This window comes from Capricornis sumatraensis, chromosome 10 (assembly GCF_032405125.1).
Source record: "Capricornis sumatraensis isolate serow.1 chromosome 10, serow.2, whole genome shotgun sequence".
NCBI classification, from domain to species: domain Eukaryota; kingdom Metazoa; phylum Chordata; class Mammalia; order Artiodactyla; family Bovidae; genus Capricornis; species Capricornis sumatraensis.
This window is the reverse complement of record NC_091078.1, coordinates 4,540,780-4,562,271: the sequence shown is the minus strand read 5'-3', so window position 1 is coordinate 4,562,271 and position 21,492 is coordinate 4,540,780. Positions and strand designations below refer to the sequence as shown.

Sequence of the window (21,492 nt, the reverse complement as noted above, 5' to 3'; positions counted from 1 at the left end):
GCAGTAGGAAGTTCTCTAAGGATCAGGCCATCTCATCTATCCCTCAGCAGCAGAACTAGCTTCATGCCACCCTAGTTTGTTCCCTCTGTACTTGCCTCATTCCTCCACCTTTTCACCCTCTTCTCTGTGGATCTTTATGTCTCTTGACTTTAGGTTGCTTGGATTCAACCTTAGCCTATGAATCTTTGCAACTTAGGCTCTTCCTAATAAAGCTCTGTCTCAGTCAGCTATGGCTGTGTAACAAAGTATACTAAAACTTAGTAGCTTAAAACAACAGTCCTTTGTCAGTTATAATTCCGTGGGTCAGAGATTTGAGTAGGGCTCAGGAGGCATGGCTTCTTCTCCATGTCACCAGTATCATCTATGAGTGAAAGTTGCTCAGTCATGTCCAACTCTTTGGGACCCCATGGCCTATACAGTCCATGGAATTCTCCAGGCCAGAATACTGGAGTGGGTAGCTTTTCCCTTCTCCAGAGGATCTTCCCAAACCAGGGACTGAACCCAGGTCTCCTGCATTCCGGGTGGATTCTTTACTCGCTGAGCTATAAGGGAAGCCCGGTATTACCTGGGGCAGCTCAAATGAGGGCTTCTCTCTTCTCAACATGCCTGCAGGCATTACTTTAACACATCATTTCCTTTCCCATTGAGCTCTTGTGAAAGTTTCAGATAATGGCTTCCACTGTCCCTAAAACAAACATAAAAACATGTCAAACCACAGCCTTGGGCTTTGCACCAGTATAGGTATCCTCTGTGTGTCTAAGAAAACTTGCTTAAGGAAATACACAAAGGTATCATCCGTTCTATAGTTGGGAGATTAAGATTTTTTATTTCTTTTACAAAAGAAAACTTTATTTGGGGGTAAACTCATATCTGGTTTGTCAGTCCTCTCTCTTGAAACTGTTCCCGGCTATACCTAGCTTTCTCCTGGATATCTCATTCCAGCTACATCTTCAAAAAAGTATCATAAAAAATGTAGATGGAGCAAAACAAATAAATGTGAAAGGGTGCAGATAAAATACATCAATCAGCCTTCTAAACGAGTAGAAAATTTCAGGAAACACCCATGGAGCTCACGCAGGGCATAACTGCCCTTTAGAGCTTGCAGACTCAGGGAGCATCACTGATACAGGACAGGCTTAGAGAGCTGGGTTACAGTACTGACTTAGTCATTATCTGCTAACTGTGATCCCGGCCTTCTCCAGGCCTCAGTTCCTCCTAGTGCGGATTCATGAGGCAGTGCATAAAGCCCCGAGCACCATACAGAGCACCTTGTAGATAACAGAATAGCCGATTGGCTTCTGCTGGGCCTACTGGAGCAGCGCAGCTCTGTAGACCGCTGGCTGTGCCCAAAAACCACTTATCAACTGTCACGTAACCATTCCCTGGTAGGCTGTCCCCACTTGGCACTGCCTCTTCCAAAAGAATTGTTCATTTTTCTACTACATGAGGCTGTACACTCTTGTGGTCCAGAACTGGTGGGTCATTTGACCACATAGGAGATTTGATGAAAACATCATATTAACTTGATGGATAGAAGAGGGCTGCTGCTGCTGCTGCTGCTGCTAAGTCGCTTCAGTCGTGTCCGACTCTGTGCAACCCCATAGACGGCAGCCCACCAGGCTCCACCATCCCTGGGATTCTCCAGGCATATACTGTTAAATACATCATAAATAATTCATTAACTTCCAAGCAAGGCTGAAAGTAAGCCTCCAATAGCTTTTTACCTTCACACTGCCTTAAAATTTATCTAAAAATTAGCTTGTCCACACTTTGTAAATTCTTCAAGGATAGATTTAGGGCCCCAGAACTGAAACATCAGCTCTTGTGGAAGTAGCCAAACACTGACCACTGTGCCAGGCACAGCCTAGATGCCCAGTAGAGGTTAGCAGTTTACCTTAGAACATCACTCAAAATGCCACCCTAGGTTGGAGAGGCAAGATGAGGTAGTCAGTGGAAAATTAACAGGTGCTTTAAAAAGATGGGCTACCTTATTCCATTTTAGTTTCTCTTGTGTGGTTTTGCCCAGTCACTTACTCCTAAAACCCTAAAAGTTAATGTTGTATTTAATATTAGCCCACTTAAGCTATTTCTGGCTGGTCGCGGTAGGTTGCGCAGTCATTCATGCTTACCATTTCAGAAACTGTTCAGTGATCCAAAGGTTAAAGGCAGGAAGTGGTTTATTCAGGGTCTGGCACAGACGCAGTGAGTGTTCAGTATAGGTGAGTTCTTTTTATGAAAACTGCTTACATTTTCATCTTGAATGACAGCGACAGAATAAGTTGAAATAGCAGTATGTGCTTAAGTAATATTTGATTTGTGTTATTTTCCATGATGTGCTGTATGCCAAGAGTACTAATAACCTCAGCACTGAAACCCCAAATACTTATTTTTGTTTCAGTTTAGTCACCAAAAATTATTTGATGCTCCACGTGGCTAATCATGTAGGAATTCATGCTCAAGTACTTCAGAAACTGTTCCATGGTCTAAAGGTTCAACTCAGGATGTGGGTTACACCCTGAAGACAGTGCCAGCCTCCACTCACTTTATAATTTAAGTTTTATCTCTGTCAAAGTAATATATGTACATACCTTGAAGTCAGAAGTTTTACAATGGAAAAGTTTACAGTGAAATACAGCAGTTCCTTTGGCTCTCCTCCAACGCACCCCCACCAGTTCCCCAGAAGCACCCACTTCCTGTTTTCAGCTGTTTCTTCCGCCCGTTACCTCCTTATTTCTAAACAATATGCTTATACTGCTATTTCTGATTTTTTTCATCAACTAGCCACCCTGGAAGACTGAGATTCCCTCTCCTATGGCCCCCACCCCACACTTCTCCTTCCAACTTACCTATTACCACAAGTTTTGGTGAAATCAATATCAGTATTCAACATTCATAATAACTATTATGTAAATATTATTCCCAGATGAATTGTATATATCTTGATTTCAATTCTTTAATCAAGTTCCTGCACAAGACCTTTGGTAACCAAGCTAATAATTTGCTTGGTTTTCTAAATACCTATCTCTAACTTATCCCAAGTTGCCAACTGGAATGTAAATTGCTTCTCAGTACATTCAAACTAATGAGATATCCAGCAGCCTAATTTTTTTCTTAACTATGTCCCTCCTAGAGTCCTACTGCTTCTAATTACCGTCTTCCTTAGAACTTTAAATAGTTTCTTCTTTGCTCTAAGAAATCAGAATTTATTTTAGAAATTGGTTGAGATATAGTTATTTTAAGCTAGTTTCATCAGGACCTTGAGCATTCAAGCTTTGTGCTCTCAATAAACTCAGTCTGGATGAGGAAACCCATGAACCAGAAAGATGCAGAGACACTTGCAGTGAATAAAAACAAGAGGTCATCCCAGGTGGAACTGGGTGGGTGCTCACCTTTGGGGTCAGGCCGATGTGGGTTTGAATCCTCATTCTGCCCCTTGTGGGACCTCTGGTAACCAACTTAACCTCCCAGAGCCTCAATTTATTTCTCAATGAAATACAGATACTACTCACCTTTCCAGAATGTTGGAAAGATTATATCAGAGAAGAGACATGGGAAATCACCTACTACTACTTTGGACCTTAACAGTCCCAGGAAAACTCTCCAAATAAAACACAAGGTTCACATACCTTAGGCTTTGTGCCATCATTAATTTCATATTGCAATCATTCTCCCCCAGAGCACCATACAAACTTTGGGCTTTTACAGTTTTGTAGCTAGTGGAAGCTCAGTTAAAAACATTTTTTCGGCCTATGCCTCGAGGCATGTAGGATCTTAGTTCCCTGACCAGATATCGAACCTGCACCCCCTGCATTGGAAGCATGGAATTTTAACCACTGGACTGCCAAGGAAGCCCAAGATGCTGTTTTACTGGAAGACAAACCCTTTGTTGCAACTCATCCCCATTTCAGAGTTCAACTCAAGTTTTGCATGTCAGAAATTCCTTGCAGTGGTTATGAGAAAAATTGCCCCAGTAAAAATTCTGATCTTTCATATTTTAAAAGAATTCTTGCCTGGAGAATTCTGTGGACAGAGGAGCCTGCCAGGCTGCAGTCCATGGGGTTGCAAAGAGTCAAACATGACGAGCAACTAAAAAAATTATCAGGTTTCAAATTAGCCATCAGGTGGTATTTGTTGTTAGGTCACTCAGTCCACTCTTTGTGACCCCATGGACTGCAGCATGCTGGCCCTCCCTGTCCATCACTATCTCCCGGATTTTGCTCAGATTCATGTCCACTGAGTTGATGATGCCATCCAGATCACCATTAAGTCTCTTCGCATCCTCTGCAGACAGCGACTAGGTAGCACTGGCAAAAATACCAGCTGTGGGTCTGTTCATTTGATTTTTCTGGCCTTTCAAATCTATTTTTTTTAATTTATATGAAATGAATAAATGTTATTTTTTTAAAAACCCAAATGGATCCTGATTAAACAAAATTCACCTTGACATCTCCCTTCATCTCATCTTCCCACAGAAAAATCATTGTTGTGTGTTTGATTAGTAGCCTTCTGGAGTTTTTCTGTCTGTGCATTCTTAAGCATGATTGGGCTACCCTGATGGCTCAGATGGTAGACTCCACCTGAAATGCAGGAGCCCTGGGTTCAATACATATATTGATATATTATATATATATATATTCCTGGATTCAATTTACTTACATGTTTTAAAGGAATTTAGTGTCGATGGTTTTCAATGGGGTAATCCTGCAATTTTCCTTTTCCTTGTTGTCCTTGTCTTATTTTGTTACCAGTACTTCATCAGGTATTTATAGGGGTCTCCCTCTTTTTCAGTGCTCCAGAAGAATCTGTGTAAAATTAGATTTCTTGAAAACTTAGTAGAAATAACTTTCAAAATCATGAACTTTTGTGTTATATATGTTATGGAATCTTAAAATGTTTTTTTAGAAGTTATAAAGCTCTTTTGCTTTCCATTTTGTTTTATTCACTTCATTTTTCCAATTTGATAATTTCATTTACATTATCAATTTCATTAACATATCTATTCAGAGTATTCAATTCATGTCTTTTAAATTTCTATCTCTGTACTTTTGTATTTTTATAGTTAATTTTTAATATGTATTTTTCCTTCTTGGTCAGTGTCCCCAAAGTTAATTCCCCTTTTCAAAGTCTATTTTGGGCTAATTTTAAAAGTTTTTTCTATTACCTTGTTTCTCCTTATCAAAGGTTTATTATATTGCTCTTGATCTATCTTTAAAATGGAGACTTGTCTTTTAGAATTTTCAGTCATTGTTTTTCATATACTAACATTTAAAGTCAAACATTTATCCTTAGTATGGTTTTGATACATCTTAAGACTTTTGTTGTTAGTCCTAATTTTTAAACATTTTCCACCATAATTTCTCTAACCCATAAGTTGTCAGGTTAGTTTTAATTTTCTAAACATGAAGAATTTTTCATTTTTGTTATCATCTTCTAAGTGAACTGTTGTGAATGTTTTCACCTTAGTTTTGCCAGTCCTATAAATTTGTGTCAGTTGATTCATGCTTTATGTAAGCTTATTTGGGTTCTTCCACTCAGCAATAAATATAAGATTTATCCACATTTCTGATTGAATTAGTAGGTCATTCCCCTTTATTGCTAAATTCTGTTGCATAAATACAATTTATCCATTGCCTGCTGATGGACAAACATTTGTTTCCAGTGTTTGGCTACTATTAATAAAATGGCTATGAACATTTTTTCACAAATTTGTTGTGAAAATTTCGCCACAACCATCTGTTGAATGCTTTAATTTTTCCTGCATAAAAAGCAAATGCTGAGTTGAAAGAGAAATGTATCTTTACTTTTACAAGCAACTCCCAAAACTTTGTTCCAAAGTGGTGTTATGATTTTCACCAGCAACACTGACAAAGTTCCAACTGCTCATTTCTGGAACATATTAGTGTTATTGGTTAAATTTTGCTGTTTTGCTGAATAGGTAGTATCTGTAATTTAAAAGTGCATTTCCATGATCACTAATGATGCAGAGTGTTTTTTAAATGTGTTTATTAGTTACTCATGTATCATCCTTTGTTAAGGACCTATTCAAGTCCATTTAAAAATGGAGCTGTTCTTTATTGAGTTTTAAGTTCTATATTCTGGATAAAGTCCTTTGTCAAGCAAATGATTTGTGAACATTTTCTCCCAGTCAGAATGCTTTTTCACTTTCTTATGATGTACCTTTATAAACATGCATTTTTAAATTTTGATAAATTTAATCAGTTTTTATTGATTTCTGCATCTTGTCAAAAAAATTGCCACTCCCCAAATGATGTTCTTTGATGCTTTTAAAAGCTTTGTAGTTTCGGCCTTTACACTTAGATCTTATGATCCATCTGGAATTTTTGTGTTTGGTAACAGGTAGGGTCAAGGTTTATTAAAAATGGTTATCTAATTGTTTCAGAATGATTTGTTAAAAAGTACTCCACATTAAAAATCGCTTTGGTGCCTCTGCCAAAAATATTTTGGTGATGAATTGTATGTGCATCCGTTTCTAGACTCTGTTGTATGCATCTAGTTGCCCTAATGCTAATATCACATGGTTTTAACTACTGCAGTTTTGTAGCAAAACTTGAAGTTCAGAAGTGTATGTGAAAGTCACTCGCTCACTGTGAGCTGTAACTTGCTAGGCTCCTCTTGTCCAGTGTATACCCTTCTTCAGGATTATCTTGCTCCTTTCGGTCCTTTGCAGTTCCATGTGAACTTTAGGTCATTTTGTCTCCTTAAAAATACTTGCTGTTGTAGGGAGTAAGGTATCGTGGACTTAAGCAGCACCTCAGATAGCTCTGAAAAACTGCTCCAGAGGTTGTGGGGGGAAAGGACAGTATATATGTGATTCTGGTGAAGGGTGAGTACACGCAGTCAGGCACACATTTTTCCAGGTTTCTGCTAGTCTCATGAAGCTTTCTCCTAGTCAAGATGAACAGTTATCACTGTGAAGGATTTTAGTGCTTTTCTCCATATGAGGAGATACAATTGGGCTAATAAAATCAGCTCCTGACATATCTGAAGACCTGTTCTGCCAGTGCCCCCAGTACCCCCCACACCAGCACAGAGCATCTCATTTCTGTGCACCCTGAACTTTTAGTGGGTGTTGAAAATCAGCAGCTGCAACAGCACATGACTTAGTCCTTGTAGAGACAGATGGCAAGTGCCAGTTTGCAGTTGACATTCTATTTACCATACCCTCTGTTACACAACTCTGGAGAGCAGACAGGTCCCTTCAATCTAGGCGGTATACAGGTATGGTTTTCCATTTTTGTTCCTTAAGCCAATGCATGACCTTTGGAGTATTCAATTTGCAGACATATAAGCAAAGAAAACAGAGGTTTGATCAAAACATTCAACAACATTCAATTTTTTCTTCACTTTAAAGACTTTCTATATCAAATTACTTATCTTTGCATTCTGTGTGAGATCATTAACTGGCAGTGAACTGTGCAAACCTCTTCTGGTCCTTCTTTCTAGTGTATAAAACTTGTTTGGAACTTTTTAATGATCACTTGTTTTCCCCTTGCTTTATTAGTTACTACCAAGATATTAATTAGAGATTTGCTGTTAAAGTAATTCAAACCCAATGCCCTCAGTGATATGAAAAGGTATTATCTCAATTGTTTAAAAATTATCACACTATTCTCCTCTGTTCTTTACATTTTAATTTCCTGATGGAATGAAAATTGTTTGATGAAAGCTACTATTTACCAAGTCCTGTCTGAAACACTGTGAATACTTTACGTGTACCATCTTGATCTTCACGGCACTGAGGTTAAGTACTGGGTTGGCCAAAAAACCCCATAAAAACCAGAACAAACTTTTTGGCCAACCCAGTACTATCCCCTATTTCTGGTTGAATAAACAGAAAAAAAGTTCCGGAATTTGCTCAAAGTCCATAAACATCAGCAGTAATATTCAAAATTTATGCATGTGATTTAAGATCTTTCTATCTCCTTAGCCTGCACTCTTAAACATGGTTATATACTTGCCTCTATGTGTATAAGAGGGAAAAGCAGACAGAAGCTCCCAGGACAGATCATTTCATCCAGGTTTACAGTTAAAAGCATTCAGTAGAGGTTGAAGAACCCACTTGAATAAATACAGGAAACTTAAAGGCTGACAACTGAAGAAGAAACTGGAAAACTAAAAAGCAGTTCTCAAAACTCAAATGAAAGGTCATATTCAGAGGTGCAAAAGGACTAAAGCAACTTAGTAACATAACAAGGGCACAGCTACTCAACTAGAAAACCACCATCCCTCGTATGTGAGTTGCTGAGTTGACATTACATTTAGATGAGTATTATTAAAAACACAGGGATATACATAGTGTTTAACAAAAACTGGTTAAATTGTTCTGTGCATTTTCAAAGTGTGAAATTCACTTAAGTGACACACTGTATTTCCCATTAGTCAGCTCTATCAAGCTTGTGTCTTCCTCCTCCAAAATAGTTCAATAGATTTATGTTAAAGACAACATGTGTATTGAAAGTAGCAATTTTATTTGAGTTAAAATTATTTACAAAAACCCAAAGACATACTTCATGAAACTGGTACAAACTATTTTTTTCCTGCCGTTGGCTTTTGCTCCAAAGATCACAGCTGAGAAATACTGTATAAAATAAAAATAGGATTGGATTCAGAAAAGTACTCTACCTTCTAGTTTCCAATTGGTAGTATTTACAGAAATATTTACAGTGGAAAAAAAGGTTACTTTAAAACTTTAGTTAATTTGCAAGTCAGCCTCAAGTACCCTAAAATGCAGAGTTCTCTGAGGGTTAAACACACACAAATGCACTGCGTTTGGTGAGGTGATTTCTCCCCCACCACTCCCCACCAAAATCTGCATCTCTATCAGTGCTTGACAATTAGTTATTATTTAAAAAACAAAACAAAACAAAAAACTGTTAAACACTGAGGTAAATCAATTCTCAAATGATTACCAGTGTAACAGAAAAATGTAGTTCGCCCTGATTGTTCTTAACCAAATGTTTTATAATATCCCTTACCATTCAGCCACAAGTCAGTTTTACTAAAAATCTCCTTTTTCTAAATCCAATGATTAATAAATATCAATGTATTTTAAAATAATTTAACTAATTCAATTTTATGGGTATCATTCACCAATAAGCATTTTAAGTAGTTTGCTAAGCTAGCTTGTATACTCAGGGCAAACACAGCCTCAGTCTTTCCCAAGTTACACTGGCACACTATGCTCTTAGAAGGTGATGGGTGGGGGGCTGGGGTGGGTAGGAGGAAGAAGAAAACAATTTGACTGGAATCAGTTACTTCCTTATAGATTTCCCAACAATCTGCATTATCAAAAATAGGAAGACAATAAAAGGCAGCCACTGCATTAAAAAACATTACAGCTGGCACTGATCCAAGAGCCCCGATTTGTCACTTTATACAAGGAAATAACAAAGTCTAAATGGGTAAAAATTAGACTTTTAGCTATTTTCCCCAATACACACCAAACTAATATTTTTATGGCTTCAAGTTTTACAAATCCAATGAAGAAACATGATATAACTACCTGAAAGGTATTTTAAAGTATTAAATGAAAATCTCTGGAAAGCCTGTATTCAGGCCCAATCAGTAAAAAAGAAAAAATGTATAACCAGTGGTCTGAACAATAATTAATACAATAAAAATTTGCAATGTTGTAAAATTAAATATATAAAATATGTTACTGTGTGCTCCAAACAACACACTGTTCTATGAACTAAAAGAATCTGGATGAAGAAAAAGGATCTTCTCTAAACCAACAATTTAAGGCTTTGCGTTTATGCATTTGATCCTGTCACTCTTATAGAAGAATATACATGTTATCTGGAAACATGAATTCCACATTGGTGTTTTAGCTTCCTTATATTTACTGTATTGAACATTAGAAAATATATCTAGAGAGTTCTCCCTCAAAACTTAATCATGTTTCGAGAGTCTCCCCTGACTTTAAGGGTTAAACTACCCTGGGTTTGTCTGTTTCGCTTCATCCTTTAACAGGGCACATCATCTTATATTCCCTCAAACTGTTATTTGTTTGCTTGCGTCTACAGCTATGACCTACTATGGTATGATAATGAATATGCTCATGGTCTCAAAGGTGAAAAATACTTCAACAACCCAAACCAAATCAAGAATAAAAAAATATACTAATCCCTTGTGTCTTTGGATTCCATCTAATTTTAAATATAGACAGTAGTTCAGGGAACAACAACAAAAAAATTCACAAAATTATTAAAAGCTTTATTTACGATTGGAATCATTCAACAAAAAAGCAAAAGCAAATGAGCCTGAAAAAGGAACTAAGCTGTTGTCTAGAATGTCCTCAGAACATTCAATACCTCAGTAGCTACGCTGCCTTTGCACCTGGCTGGCATGACAACAGTGGCTCAACATACACAGCAGTTGCACTAACAGCAGCACAAGTTTCCCCTTAGAACTTGCCCAGAACAAAGCAAGAGAACAAGGGGAGAGTATAAATTCTGCCAAAGTGTGTTTAAATACTGCGTGGAACTGTTAACAGCCTGAACCTTTTCCCTCATTTTTGATAGTTGCAGATTGATGTAGTAACTGTCATTTAGCAAATGCAGAATGCATGACGAAGAAGAAATCAGGTGGCCTTAAAAATCCAAATATGAACGATACTGATGAATGTTCTTGGTGTATCTTCAAGGACTTCTTCCGTGACTTTTCTTTGTCTAAGTATAGCTCCAGCATTGCCGAGCACCTGAAGCAAAGGGCAAGCAGCTAGCAGTGTTCCAAGTACTCAATCACTCTAGAGATGGACTTCTGGCCCGTAGTTCCAACAGCACACTGGAAAGGGGAGGGGTGGAGGGCGGGGGTGGGGGCGGGGGGGTGGTGGTGATGGGCGGTGGGAGTGGAGGGGAAGTCACAGTTAATTCTCCAAAGCACTGCATCAGAGCTTAAACTATTTAGCTTTATTAAACCAAACATTATGACTCAAAACAAGGTGAGATCAAACTATGGCTTTCATAATACAGTATCAATATATTTGCCCCTAATAACTCAGTTACCTTAAAGAAACCACGCAATTATTAAAAGAAAATCATTTTTTTGCTTCTGTTCATGATGGCCATAATACTTGTATTTCTACTGTCATTTCTTAAAAAGCATTTATTGAATTTTTCTTTTAATTCAGTATTTATGCTTTGGTTTTCTGGTTGCAAATCATGTGGGATCTTAGTTCCCTGACCAGGGACTGAACTTGCACACCCTACACTGAAGGTGCCGTCTTCACCTCTGGCCTGCCAGGGAAGTCCTGCATTTCTACTGTCATTAGTGTATCATATGTAAAACCACAGAAGCTGCAATACAAGTTACTTACGGTAAGATTCATGAAGCTCAGGAATTTTTTGAGCATCTCTGTCATTATTGAAAAGTCCCCTTCTGGCAGATACTCCCGCACAGTGGTCACATTGATCTAAGGAAACAAACCAAAGGAACACTGGTCAGGTGGCAGAAAACATGAGTTTGAACCTTGCACTGTGTAGTTGGTTTTGGCACACATCCTGTTTCAAACTTATACAAGGTCCTTAAACTCCTTGGTTAATATGCAATTTCCTTTTCCACACTCCAACTTTTGTGAGCCTGTGAGTCCATTCTCTACCCCCACCCTATCCCATCCTCAGAAAGAAAGGAAAAAGATAAAGCTGCCGAAGACTACAAAGAGACATTTATGTGCATATTTACTTTCGTAAATGCACAGAAAAATGCCTGAAATAACAAAATGTACTGTAGGGGGTAGGGCAGAACGAGCAGGGATAAGAATAGCAAGGAAATGCAGACTGAGAATGTATCCATAAAGCTGATCAGGAATATAAAGAAAAAGATCAAGGAAAATTCTTCATGTAGGCTAGGAATTAACTGTATCTTTCCAAAGGAAATCTAGTATCATCTATAGAAAAAAAATGTATGCAATGTCAGGACAGAAGATTAGGATGTTTCCCTTCGTTATTAGCAAGAAGCAGCAAAACTGTATATAAACCAGTTTATTGTAAGAAAAACACATGGCCTGCTTAAAATGTTGTTTCATTTCAATACGTATTTAAAATGCTTTAAAGATTCATAAAGAATAAAAGGAAAAGCTCTTCTAAGGAGGCTCACCTATAATAAAAAGCACATACAAAAAGAAAAAAAAAGACGGGAAAAAGGATGCTTTTGATTTCATATTTGTTGATGAAGACATGGAAGAGTACATATTATCCTCTTAGGAAATCTGCAACCAATCCCCTCTCTCCCACTTTTACAGCTACTCAGTAAAAGCTTGCAGCTCCAATCCTGAGGGATTTTGCCATCTTTCAATGCTGTATTTTGAACACACACTGAGGCTATATTCAGGGGCACATCATGAGGGCAACAGCTAGCTGCAGAGGTAACGCAAAGCTGGGTTTAAATGCACCCTAACCAACTGCACGGAGAGGGGCAGGGTAGCACGGTGGTGGGAAGACTGGATGCTGGCTATGAAGATGGCTCAACAGAAAAGGGTGCCTCTCTCATTCAGAGTGAAGAATTAGATCCTAGGTTTCAAGTGAAAGCTTCTCAACAACCCAAATCAAATCCTTTTCTATCAACAAATTACGAGTACAACACAGTAAGTAGCCAAGGCATGGGAAGGAGAGTCAGAGCATTTACTTTAAAAGTGTGCAATAAATGGTAGGGTACAGGAGGTAAGAAAAGGTGTGAAGCGGCATGGCCTACTTCAGAAATTTAGCAACGCAACCAAGGGGTGTGGCAGACTCTAATACTGGATCAACTATGCTTCAGTAAAATAAAATATTGGAGAAGCATTTAAGTTTGGAGTCTTATAGCAGTAAACAAAGCTATCATTTCCTAAATGACAGTGAGTCAAGAAAGACTGGCGGGTTGGAGGGTTAACATGATCAGATGTGCTCTTAAGGAAGTTAGCTACGGTGGTGGTATGCAGGATTTCAGGAAAGGAGAGTTGAGAGCAGCAAGAACAGGAAGGCCACAGAGAAGACTGACCATTAAAACGCACCAGATGCCTACCGGGCAATGGAAAGTGACACCAGGGTCTCCTGGGCTTCCTAGGCATGCTGCGCTTTACCTTAAAACAGCCCTTACTGCACATAACCACCTGATTCTCGTCTTTCCTCCACTTAAACACTGGGCAAACCAATGTCTTCTACATTTTGTGGAATCAGCTAGCTTTTCAGGGTTAATCATAATGACCCCCAAGGTAAGAAAGACATCCTGGGCTCTATAAATTCACAATATTGTCTACAACCTAACCTCTCTTGAGACATGAGAGAGAAATAATTCACATCTGAAAAAAACTCAGAACACAACTGAAACCAGGGTGTATGCAAAATATGTAAAAATCTTTAAATAGCATACCCACTTTTTTGGGGGGTGGGGGTGGGGTGTGCTTTCCTCCTCCATTTTGCTTGGTATGTGCTTCCCATTTGCCCTTAAAATCTCTGAATTTTAAGGAAATAAGGACAAAGGCTGAGCTTGAAGAGAGTCCAGGAAAGGAAATAAAGATTTGCGGGGCCTCTAGCACCATGGTAAGAACTCTGGTCTTGATCGTGAAAGCAGTTGTGCCAGCAAGGGCCAGCAACGAAGTGGGCCAGTATGCACTCAGCTCAGAGCCTTTCTACAATATGGAATAAATGAACAAGAAAGATCCAGAAAAACACACTGGACTTAAGACAAATAAGGTATGCAGGAAGAACAAAAATGACAATGGATAAAACTTGATGGCAAAAATGAGGAAATGTGGGTGGGCAGACAGAAGCCCTTCATATCATGATTACGTTCTTTTCTTCTAGCCCTCTAGTCTCAAGAAAAGAGAAACTAGCCATCCCACTATACAACAGGTCTCCATTCTTTCTTGCATCCTGAACGCCCTTGCTTGTAGGGGGAAAAAACCCACCTCTCTTTTATTTTAAAATTTGGCTCTTCTACTGGGCCTCTCTGTTAAAAAAATAAATTTAAAAAAATCCCACGTGTCCTCCATTTTAAAGCAGACTGTTCAAACAGCGAGAAATGTCCACTTCTGTGCTGATTCAGCCCAACTGTGTACACATTCACATCCTTTTCGTAGTTAAAGTGAAAGTGAAGTCGCTCAGTCGTGTCCGACTCTTTGCGACCCTGTGGACTCTAGCCCACCAGGCTCCTCTGTCCATGGGTTTCTCTAGGCAAGGATACTGGAATGGGTTGCCATTTCTTTCTCCAGGGGATGTTCCCGACCCAGGGATCGAACCTGGCTCTCCTGCATTGCAGACAGACACTTTACCCTCTGAGCCACCAGGGAGAGCCATGATTTTTCATAGTTAAATCATGATCTAAATCTCACATAGTAATCCCATTTTCCTGGCCAATGAGTAGATCAAACAAAAGCATGCGAGCCAATCTTGGCCAAGGTAAAGGAAGTCTACTTTCTGCGTTGGGTGTGGAAAAGTCCTAGGGAAAAGAAATCATTGCTCTTTAAACAAAGAGAAACAAACAGGCCACATTCTTCCGCTGGGCACTATTTAACTAGGTGAGACACAGAGTCAGCATAGGTGCATGAAGAAAGCTAGCAAAAGACAACACGCAGAGGAGAGCAGAGTTTAAAGGCAGAAATTATGAGTCCTTGGTATCACTGAGGCGGACCTTTTCCACCTAAGCCAGCTGAGCACAGGTCTTATATGGTGCTTTTACTTCAACCAAAGACATGTGAGTTGATTCCTCTATCAATCTGGAACTTTCTCATCAAAACCAATATACTCTTACTTTGAAATGTACCTTCTAAAGTTCACCAAATATTTAAAAGTTTTTAACAGGAGGGAAAAATAAAGTAACAAGTTAATTAAGTAACGATGTGAAGTGGCTGCAGTGAAATTCTTTTAGGATAACATAAAACAACACAGAACTCTTACTTACTGGACTCTCCTGGCAGAGACACCCAAGAAGCAGTGCTGTGTATGAGGCCACAATGCAATCCTCCATGTGTTTGCCAGCATGTTGAAGGGCTGAAAGTATTAAAACAGAAAACTAATAGTGCATGTGCATATATATATATAAACCAAAAACTACAACAACAAAAGCACCTAGGAAACCAGCAACTGTGTCATCTTTACTTCAAAACTGCTAAACGTTGATAATGGTGCTGCTGCTGCTCCTGCTGCTAAGTCACTTCAGTCATGTCCGACTCTGTGTGACCCCATAGACGGGAGCCCACTAGGCTCCCCCATCCCTGGGATTCTCTAGCAAGAACACTGGAGTGGGTTTCCATTTCCTTCTCCAATGCATGAAAGTGAAAAGTGAAAGTGAAGTCGCTCAGTCGTGTCCGACTCTTTGCAACCCCATGGACTGCAGCCCACCAGGCTCCTCCGTCCATGGGATTTTCCAGGAAAGAGTACTGGAGTTGGGTGCCATCACCTTCTCTGGATAATGGTGCTAGGAAGATGTAATATCCACACAAGTTAACCAAATTAAAAAAAAAAAAAGACAACCCACAAATGGTAGAGGAACCTTAATATAAAAGCTAAAACCATAAAACCCTTAGAAGAAAACACAGGACTAAATATTTGTGCCCTTGGGTTAGGAAATGGTTTCTTAGATACACCACCAAGACCACAAAAGACAATATAAAAAATAGGTAAGTTAGACTTTATCAAATTTAAAGCTTCACCTTCAAGAAGACAACTCACAGAATTTATCTGCAAACCAGGTACTTGGTAAGAATTGAGGCTCTAAAAATTCTACTCAATAACAACAAAAGATAACCCAATTTAAAATATGGGCAAAATATCAAAACTGTAAACACCCTTAGGAGTCATGTTACTTGGCTGCTTCTCTTCACAGACAGTAAAGAGAGGCCCAGGGAGGAAACACAGACCTTCCAACAGTACACACATGCCATTCTCACCGCTAGGTGAAGACTGCTACCAAACAGCAAAGCCTGTGTGCACTCAACCAGAGAGGCCATAAAACAGCAAGATTATGACCACACATGAAGTAAAAAAATGTTTTACAGGGGAAAAAACACACACACACATCTTTTAAAAAATAAGGCAGTCAAAGAAAACACACCTTTATTGAGGTCAAGTTCTTCATCGTCCTCCTCCTTCTTGTTTTTCTCTTCTGTACCATCAGTCTTCTCAGTTGATACCCACTGTATTTCTCCACTTGTTTCTTGCCACTCTCCACTCTTATCATGCTGAGTGGTGGGCGCATCTTTGATCAATTCATCTGTTTTACTTTCTGCCAACTGTGCTGCTCGTTCTCGCTCAAGGAACAGCTGATAAACATTTTTGAAGATCATTAAAAAGGGATCACCTACCAACATCAATGTACCCAAATATAAGGCTCCATTTGCTTTTAAACATCATTAACCCTAAGAAGCATACTGTTTGGTAAAAAGGCTACATATCAGCAAAAGCCCTAGCTCTACATCCAACTGAAGACAAAACAAAACTATAAATGCTGCTGGGACTCAAAATTAAGTAAATTATCTACCGATGATGTATGCATTCTATTTTTAAGAATGAAAATCTCAACACTTTCCTTTAATTTGGATAATAACGGGCAGGAAGTTCAAGCAAAAATTACAAATTAAAAGTTAAAATTCAAACAGTCAAAAATTCTTTAAATCCAAGCAGCCTGGATAAATTAACTGGAAGGAAGAGAGGACACTGAATAAAGTTTCATAATATTTGGGGAAAACAAATGGCTTCTTTAAAAGAAATTTAAAGAAATAAAAACTAAAGAAAGTAGAAAACAAGTTCTCAGAGAAAGACTGAGAACTAAATCTCAACTGCTATATTAATAATAAAACTATAGTGTTTGCTTCAGCAACACATATAACAGAGAACACTGGCATGGTCCCTGTGCAAAGATGACACCGATATACAGACTTGTTGCCTACAGGGAGGGGGATGGGAGAGGGAAGGACTAGGAGTTTGGGGTGAACAGATGCAAACTATTACATGCAGAATGGACAGACACAAGGTGCTACTCCACAGCACAGAGAGCTATATCCACTGTGATGGGATAAGCCATGAGGGAAACGAGTATGAAGAAGAATGCGTATGTACAGCTGAGTCACTTTGCTGTGCAGCAGAAATTAACACTGTAAATCAACACCATTTCAATTAAAAAAATCCAAGTACAATTGTCAATGGAAGTATACACCAAAAAAGTCTAAAAAGGGAACATACTAAAAACTCTTGCCTTCACTTACTTATTTCCCTGTGCTGGCACAATGTTGAATGTACAGAAAGCGTTTCATATATTTGCTGACATGATCTGGAGAAACCCTAAATTACTGATGACAGCTATCAGAAAACTAAATGCCAAGTAGATCTCAAAAACTTGCTGAAATATACAGAAGAATGGTATGTAAACTTTAATACCCTTAAGAAAGTAAATGTATTTTATAGTTTTTTCAGTTTTGACTTCTAATTTAGTAAATATCAACAGATAAAGCACACATAAACAAAGCTCTTTGGAGTCCCCAGTAAGTGTTAAGAGTATAAAGGGGGGCGGGCCAAAAAAAAAAAAGGGGTGGGGGGCCAGGCAAAAAAAAAAAAAAAGAGTATAAAGAAGTCCTGAGATCAAAATGTTTGAAAAGAGAATGACGGGCATCTAGTTGCAGATTATTCCCTGAAAACACAGTTCACAAGCACTTCTAGTTTCAAAAAGACCAAAAGGATTAAAGGTTAGCTAAAATTTCTGAAAAAAAGGAAAAGGATGGTTCATTATTACTGTCACTTAAGGAAATGACAAAAGTAGCTTGCAAAAAGATAAAAACTGTAATGCCAGCATTGTCGAAAAAACCTTAAAAACTCACATATAGTTTTGGGAGGAAGTATAAACAAGAGGAAAGGGAGTGTTTGGGGTGGGGTGAGTTGGGGACATCAGTTTTAACATATTAGTACCTATTCTAACAATTTCTAAGTTAGGAAATTACTCCAAAGATATACATACTTTGAAAAGTATGTCCCAGTATTCAGATGCACACAGTCCTGGGCACAGATCAGACCAGGAAATGCTAGAGGACTAAGGCTAGAAGTTAATTCCTAATTTGTTGTTAATAATCTATCTTTGATTCATAAACAAATGGGCCTTGTTTCTGCTTTTTGCTAACAGTGTCTAATGAGTGACTGTCATAGCTGAAAACAGCAGAGTAAATGAAGTAATGGTACACATTCTAACCTCTCACTGAACTGGTAAAAATATTAGAGGGAGAGAGGAGGCTGAAGGGAGACAGAAGATGCAAGTGATCAAGAACTTGGACAGATGCAACGAACAAAGGGTTATTTAGGGTTAAGCTGTTGCTTACCTGCACTAAAGCCTGGACTGCATGAACTTGTCCAGCTATCCTTAAACTATCATCTCCTTCTCCACTACAGAAGGAAGAATCAAAAGAACATGATGTTTCCATGTTGACAAGACAGTGCCGATTTCGAGCACTATATTCCACTAGATTTATCAGTAGACCTAAACCCTACAAAAATGAAAACATGCATGTTACCACAGGTGAGGATTAAAAGCAAATGAACACAATATGTGTAACCCTTCATGGCAGCCAGAAAGCAAGCCAGTGCTCTACCATCTACACGGTTAAACCCAGTATATAAAATGATCACCTTCCCAATCAAAGACGTTGTCTGCATCATCTTACTAGATCAAGTATGCATGTATGCAACAAGCCACTTAGACTCACCAGCACTCGAATATCGAATCTCTGCTCCTGAGGTAGGTACTTTGGAACCTGAAGCACGCAGTTCATGGCTGTGCCAATCAAGCCATCCTGCTCTCCTGTTTTGGTGCTGCCCCATTCTGAAGTGGGGAATGGGCAAAGTGTGAAATTGTGACCAACTATTAACACGAATATTAAAAGTTAAAAACACATAGCTTAAAAAAGAATAGTCATTTCTTTATTAAAATATATTGTTGACTGTAATATTTCTAAGCCAAGCCACAAGGCAGGTTCTAAAAATATCAGCTCTTAAAAGCAGTTAAACCTATACATGACTAAGTGAGCTACATGACAGCAATCCAAACGCCACCACACTGAGAGAAGAAACAAGGGGACTGACTTATTTCTGCATGTGATGCTGTGCAGCCTATCAATGAGAATATATGTGGAAGCGTGACTCACCATTGTCATTGGTTAAGTTGAGCAGCACCCCGATGATGGCCCTCATGCAGTCTTCCACTGCTTTGCCCACGTGGTTAGTTACATTCTGCTGAGGCAGAGGCTTACTGTCAAGTAAGCATATACTGTTCTCAGCACGGTTATACTGCTTAATCAGCTCTTCACAATGTTGTAATGCTCTTAAGAGAAGACAAAATACAGACTATTACGCTCAACAAAAATAGTTATATTAAGAACTTCTACTGACTTGGACCTTAATGCTTTAAATCTGTCATAAAGGCTGTCAAATTAATCTTTTTCTACTCAGATGTTATGTGAACTATTTAATCATGTATCAAACATGTCTGATATCACATTAGGTGCTAAATTTTATTTTGGAAAAACTTGTTAATATAAATTTTTCTAAGCAAAGTGAAAATTATAAACTCGATGCAAAAGTTTATACTACCAACAGCTGTCCCCAATTTTTCCAATCTCTCCAACATAACAAACCTACTACCCCACCTCACCCAAGGTAAAACCATTAAAAGCCAGCACTGGACACTTCTGAATTTCATTTAGATGTTTGTCCTTTAGAATGTGAACTCTCAGCAGGTAGAGGATATTATTTATATTACTATTACATAATAACTTTGTATAAACAGATACTAAATACTTCATAAACATTAGAACATTTTTAAAAACATGAGGTCATTTAACTGACATGTTTGTCTTCTGGCAGTCATGCAAGGGTATCAGCTACATCTAAGGATTCACAAGATACTACCCAAAGTAACAAGGAAATGTAATCTTTAAGTGGTTCTAGTATTTCTGAGACTCTTTAAATCACCGAGTCCATTAACTTAATATCTATGAGATAATGATGAAATACACAAATTGTGAGTTGATTCTTTATGTATACCATGCAAAATCCTTAAAACTACTATGTCTAATTCCCCTCTAGATGCTTCTTAAAAAAAACTCTCTAATTAGGAAGGTATTCGTGTCTAACCTAAAATAATGTGCTCAGATGTTTGGGGATGTTCGCCAGGATTACCATGCTGTTACTGTTAACTGCCTAAGCAGTACTGAACTAAATCTGTTGGGAGGTGAGAAGAGACAGTAAGGGCGTATTGTTTAATTACTCAATATACCATCCTTGCATTTATCAGCATTCTACTGAAAGCTTCAGAAAGTCTGAGGAGTGGTCTTTCACAAACATCCAATTCTAATGTCTACTGACACAAGTGCCTAATCACAAATGGTTCCTAATGTTTTAGAAGGCATTTGTCAGGAGTCATTAAGTATATAGGAGACATTTTAAAAATAAGATACAAATTTAACTTGCACAAATACTCTTTGGTGAGAAAGTAAAACATAGTAATAGAACAACCAGAACACATACCTTAAAGGTATTAAGTATGACACAGAATTCACAAATACAGGATGGAGGGAAAGCCTACAGACTCAAACAAGAATATTGGGAACTAGAGACTATTAGAAATTTGGGATTACGGGAAAAACTGAATACTGACTGGACTTATAATATGAAGCAATTGCTAATTTTTAAGAGATGAAAATGCTATTGTGGTTATATTTTTTATTTTTTTCCTCGATAATTACTTTCTTTTTTCATTTTATTTTTTTTAATATATTTTTTAAAGAGTCCTCTTTTCTCAAGTATTTATGGATGAAACTATATGAAATCTGTAATCTGCTCCAAAATAATGTAGAGGGCAGAATGGATAAGGTTATATATACATGGTAACATGACTGGCCAATGTTTGATGATCACATTCAAGCTGCATGTACACTGGGGCTTATGATATTATTGTCTACTCTTATCTCTGTTTGAAATTCTCCAAAACAAGAAGTTAAAACACAGATAAACTTGAGTCAGGCTGTAGTGGGCCTTTGATACTAAGGACTTTGGACATACATCCAAAGACAAGAAATCACACAGATTTGGAGTTTGGGATTATTTTTACAAAACAAAAATCTGAGGAAGGTTAACCCACTGTGGTGTAACGTTGGACAGGCTAGAGGCCAGAGTACCAGGGCAGAGATATCAACAACTAAACAGACTTATTAGTAAGAAGCTGCTGTTAATAAGCTAGAACCAAGACTGGAGACGTACTTGGAAACTTTATAAACACTGAGGTGATATCATTAGCCCAGTGTCAAGAACGCTGGGCAGAGAGTGTGAAATGAAGGAAGCTACATATAGATCTAGGAAAATAGGTATAAACAAACAGCAGAAAGCAGCTAGTAAAATTCATTTACAATAAAAATAAGGACTAATGCTTACTACTATATGCCAAGCATTGTTTTAGGCTTTACATATGTATATTAACTCCTTCTATATATTGTACATAATCTCTATTATATATAAT

The 21,492-nt window shown here is 38.2% G+C and overlaps 1 protein-coding gene across 2 annotated transcripts in view; it reads right to left on the bottom strand.

The window, feature by feature from the left end:
* Positions 1 to 8,552: 8,552 nt before the first annotated feature.
* WAPL (WAPL cohesin release factor) overlaps positions 8,553 to 21,492 on the bottom strand; it is a 73,457-nt gene continuing 60,517 nt past the window's right edge. For both annotated transcript variants that reach the window (XM_068981788.1, XM_068981789.1), the window contains exons 12-18: positions 19,124 to 19,299; positions 18,686 to 18,801; positions 18,302 to 18,466; positions 16,051 to 16,258; positions 14,899 to 14,987; positions 11,339 to 11,434; positions 8,553 to 10,806 (exon numbers count right to left, since the gene is read on the bottom strand). In XM_068981788.1, coding sequence (XP_068837889.1) covers positions 10,741 to 10,806; positions 11,339 to 11,434; positions 14,899 to 14,987; positions 16,051 to 16,258; positions 18,302 to 18,466; positions 18,686 to 18,801; positions 19,124 to 19,299 — 916 coding nt within the window. In that variant the 3' untranslated portion in view covers positions 8,553 to 10,740. The remainder of the gene's footprint in view (positions 10,807 to 11,338; positions 11,435 to 14,898; positions 14,988 to 16,050; positions 16,259 to 18,301; positions 18,467 to 18,685; positions 18,802 to 19,123; positions 19,300 to 21,492) is intronic.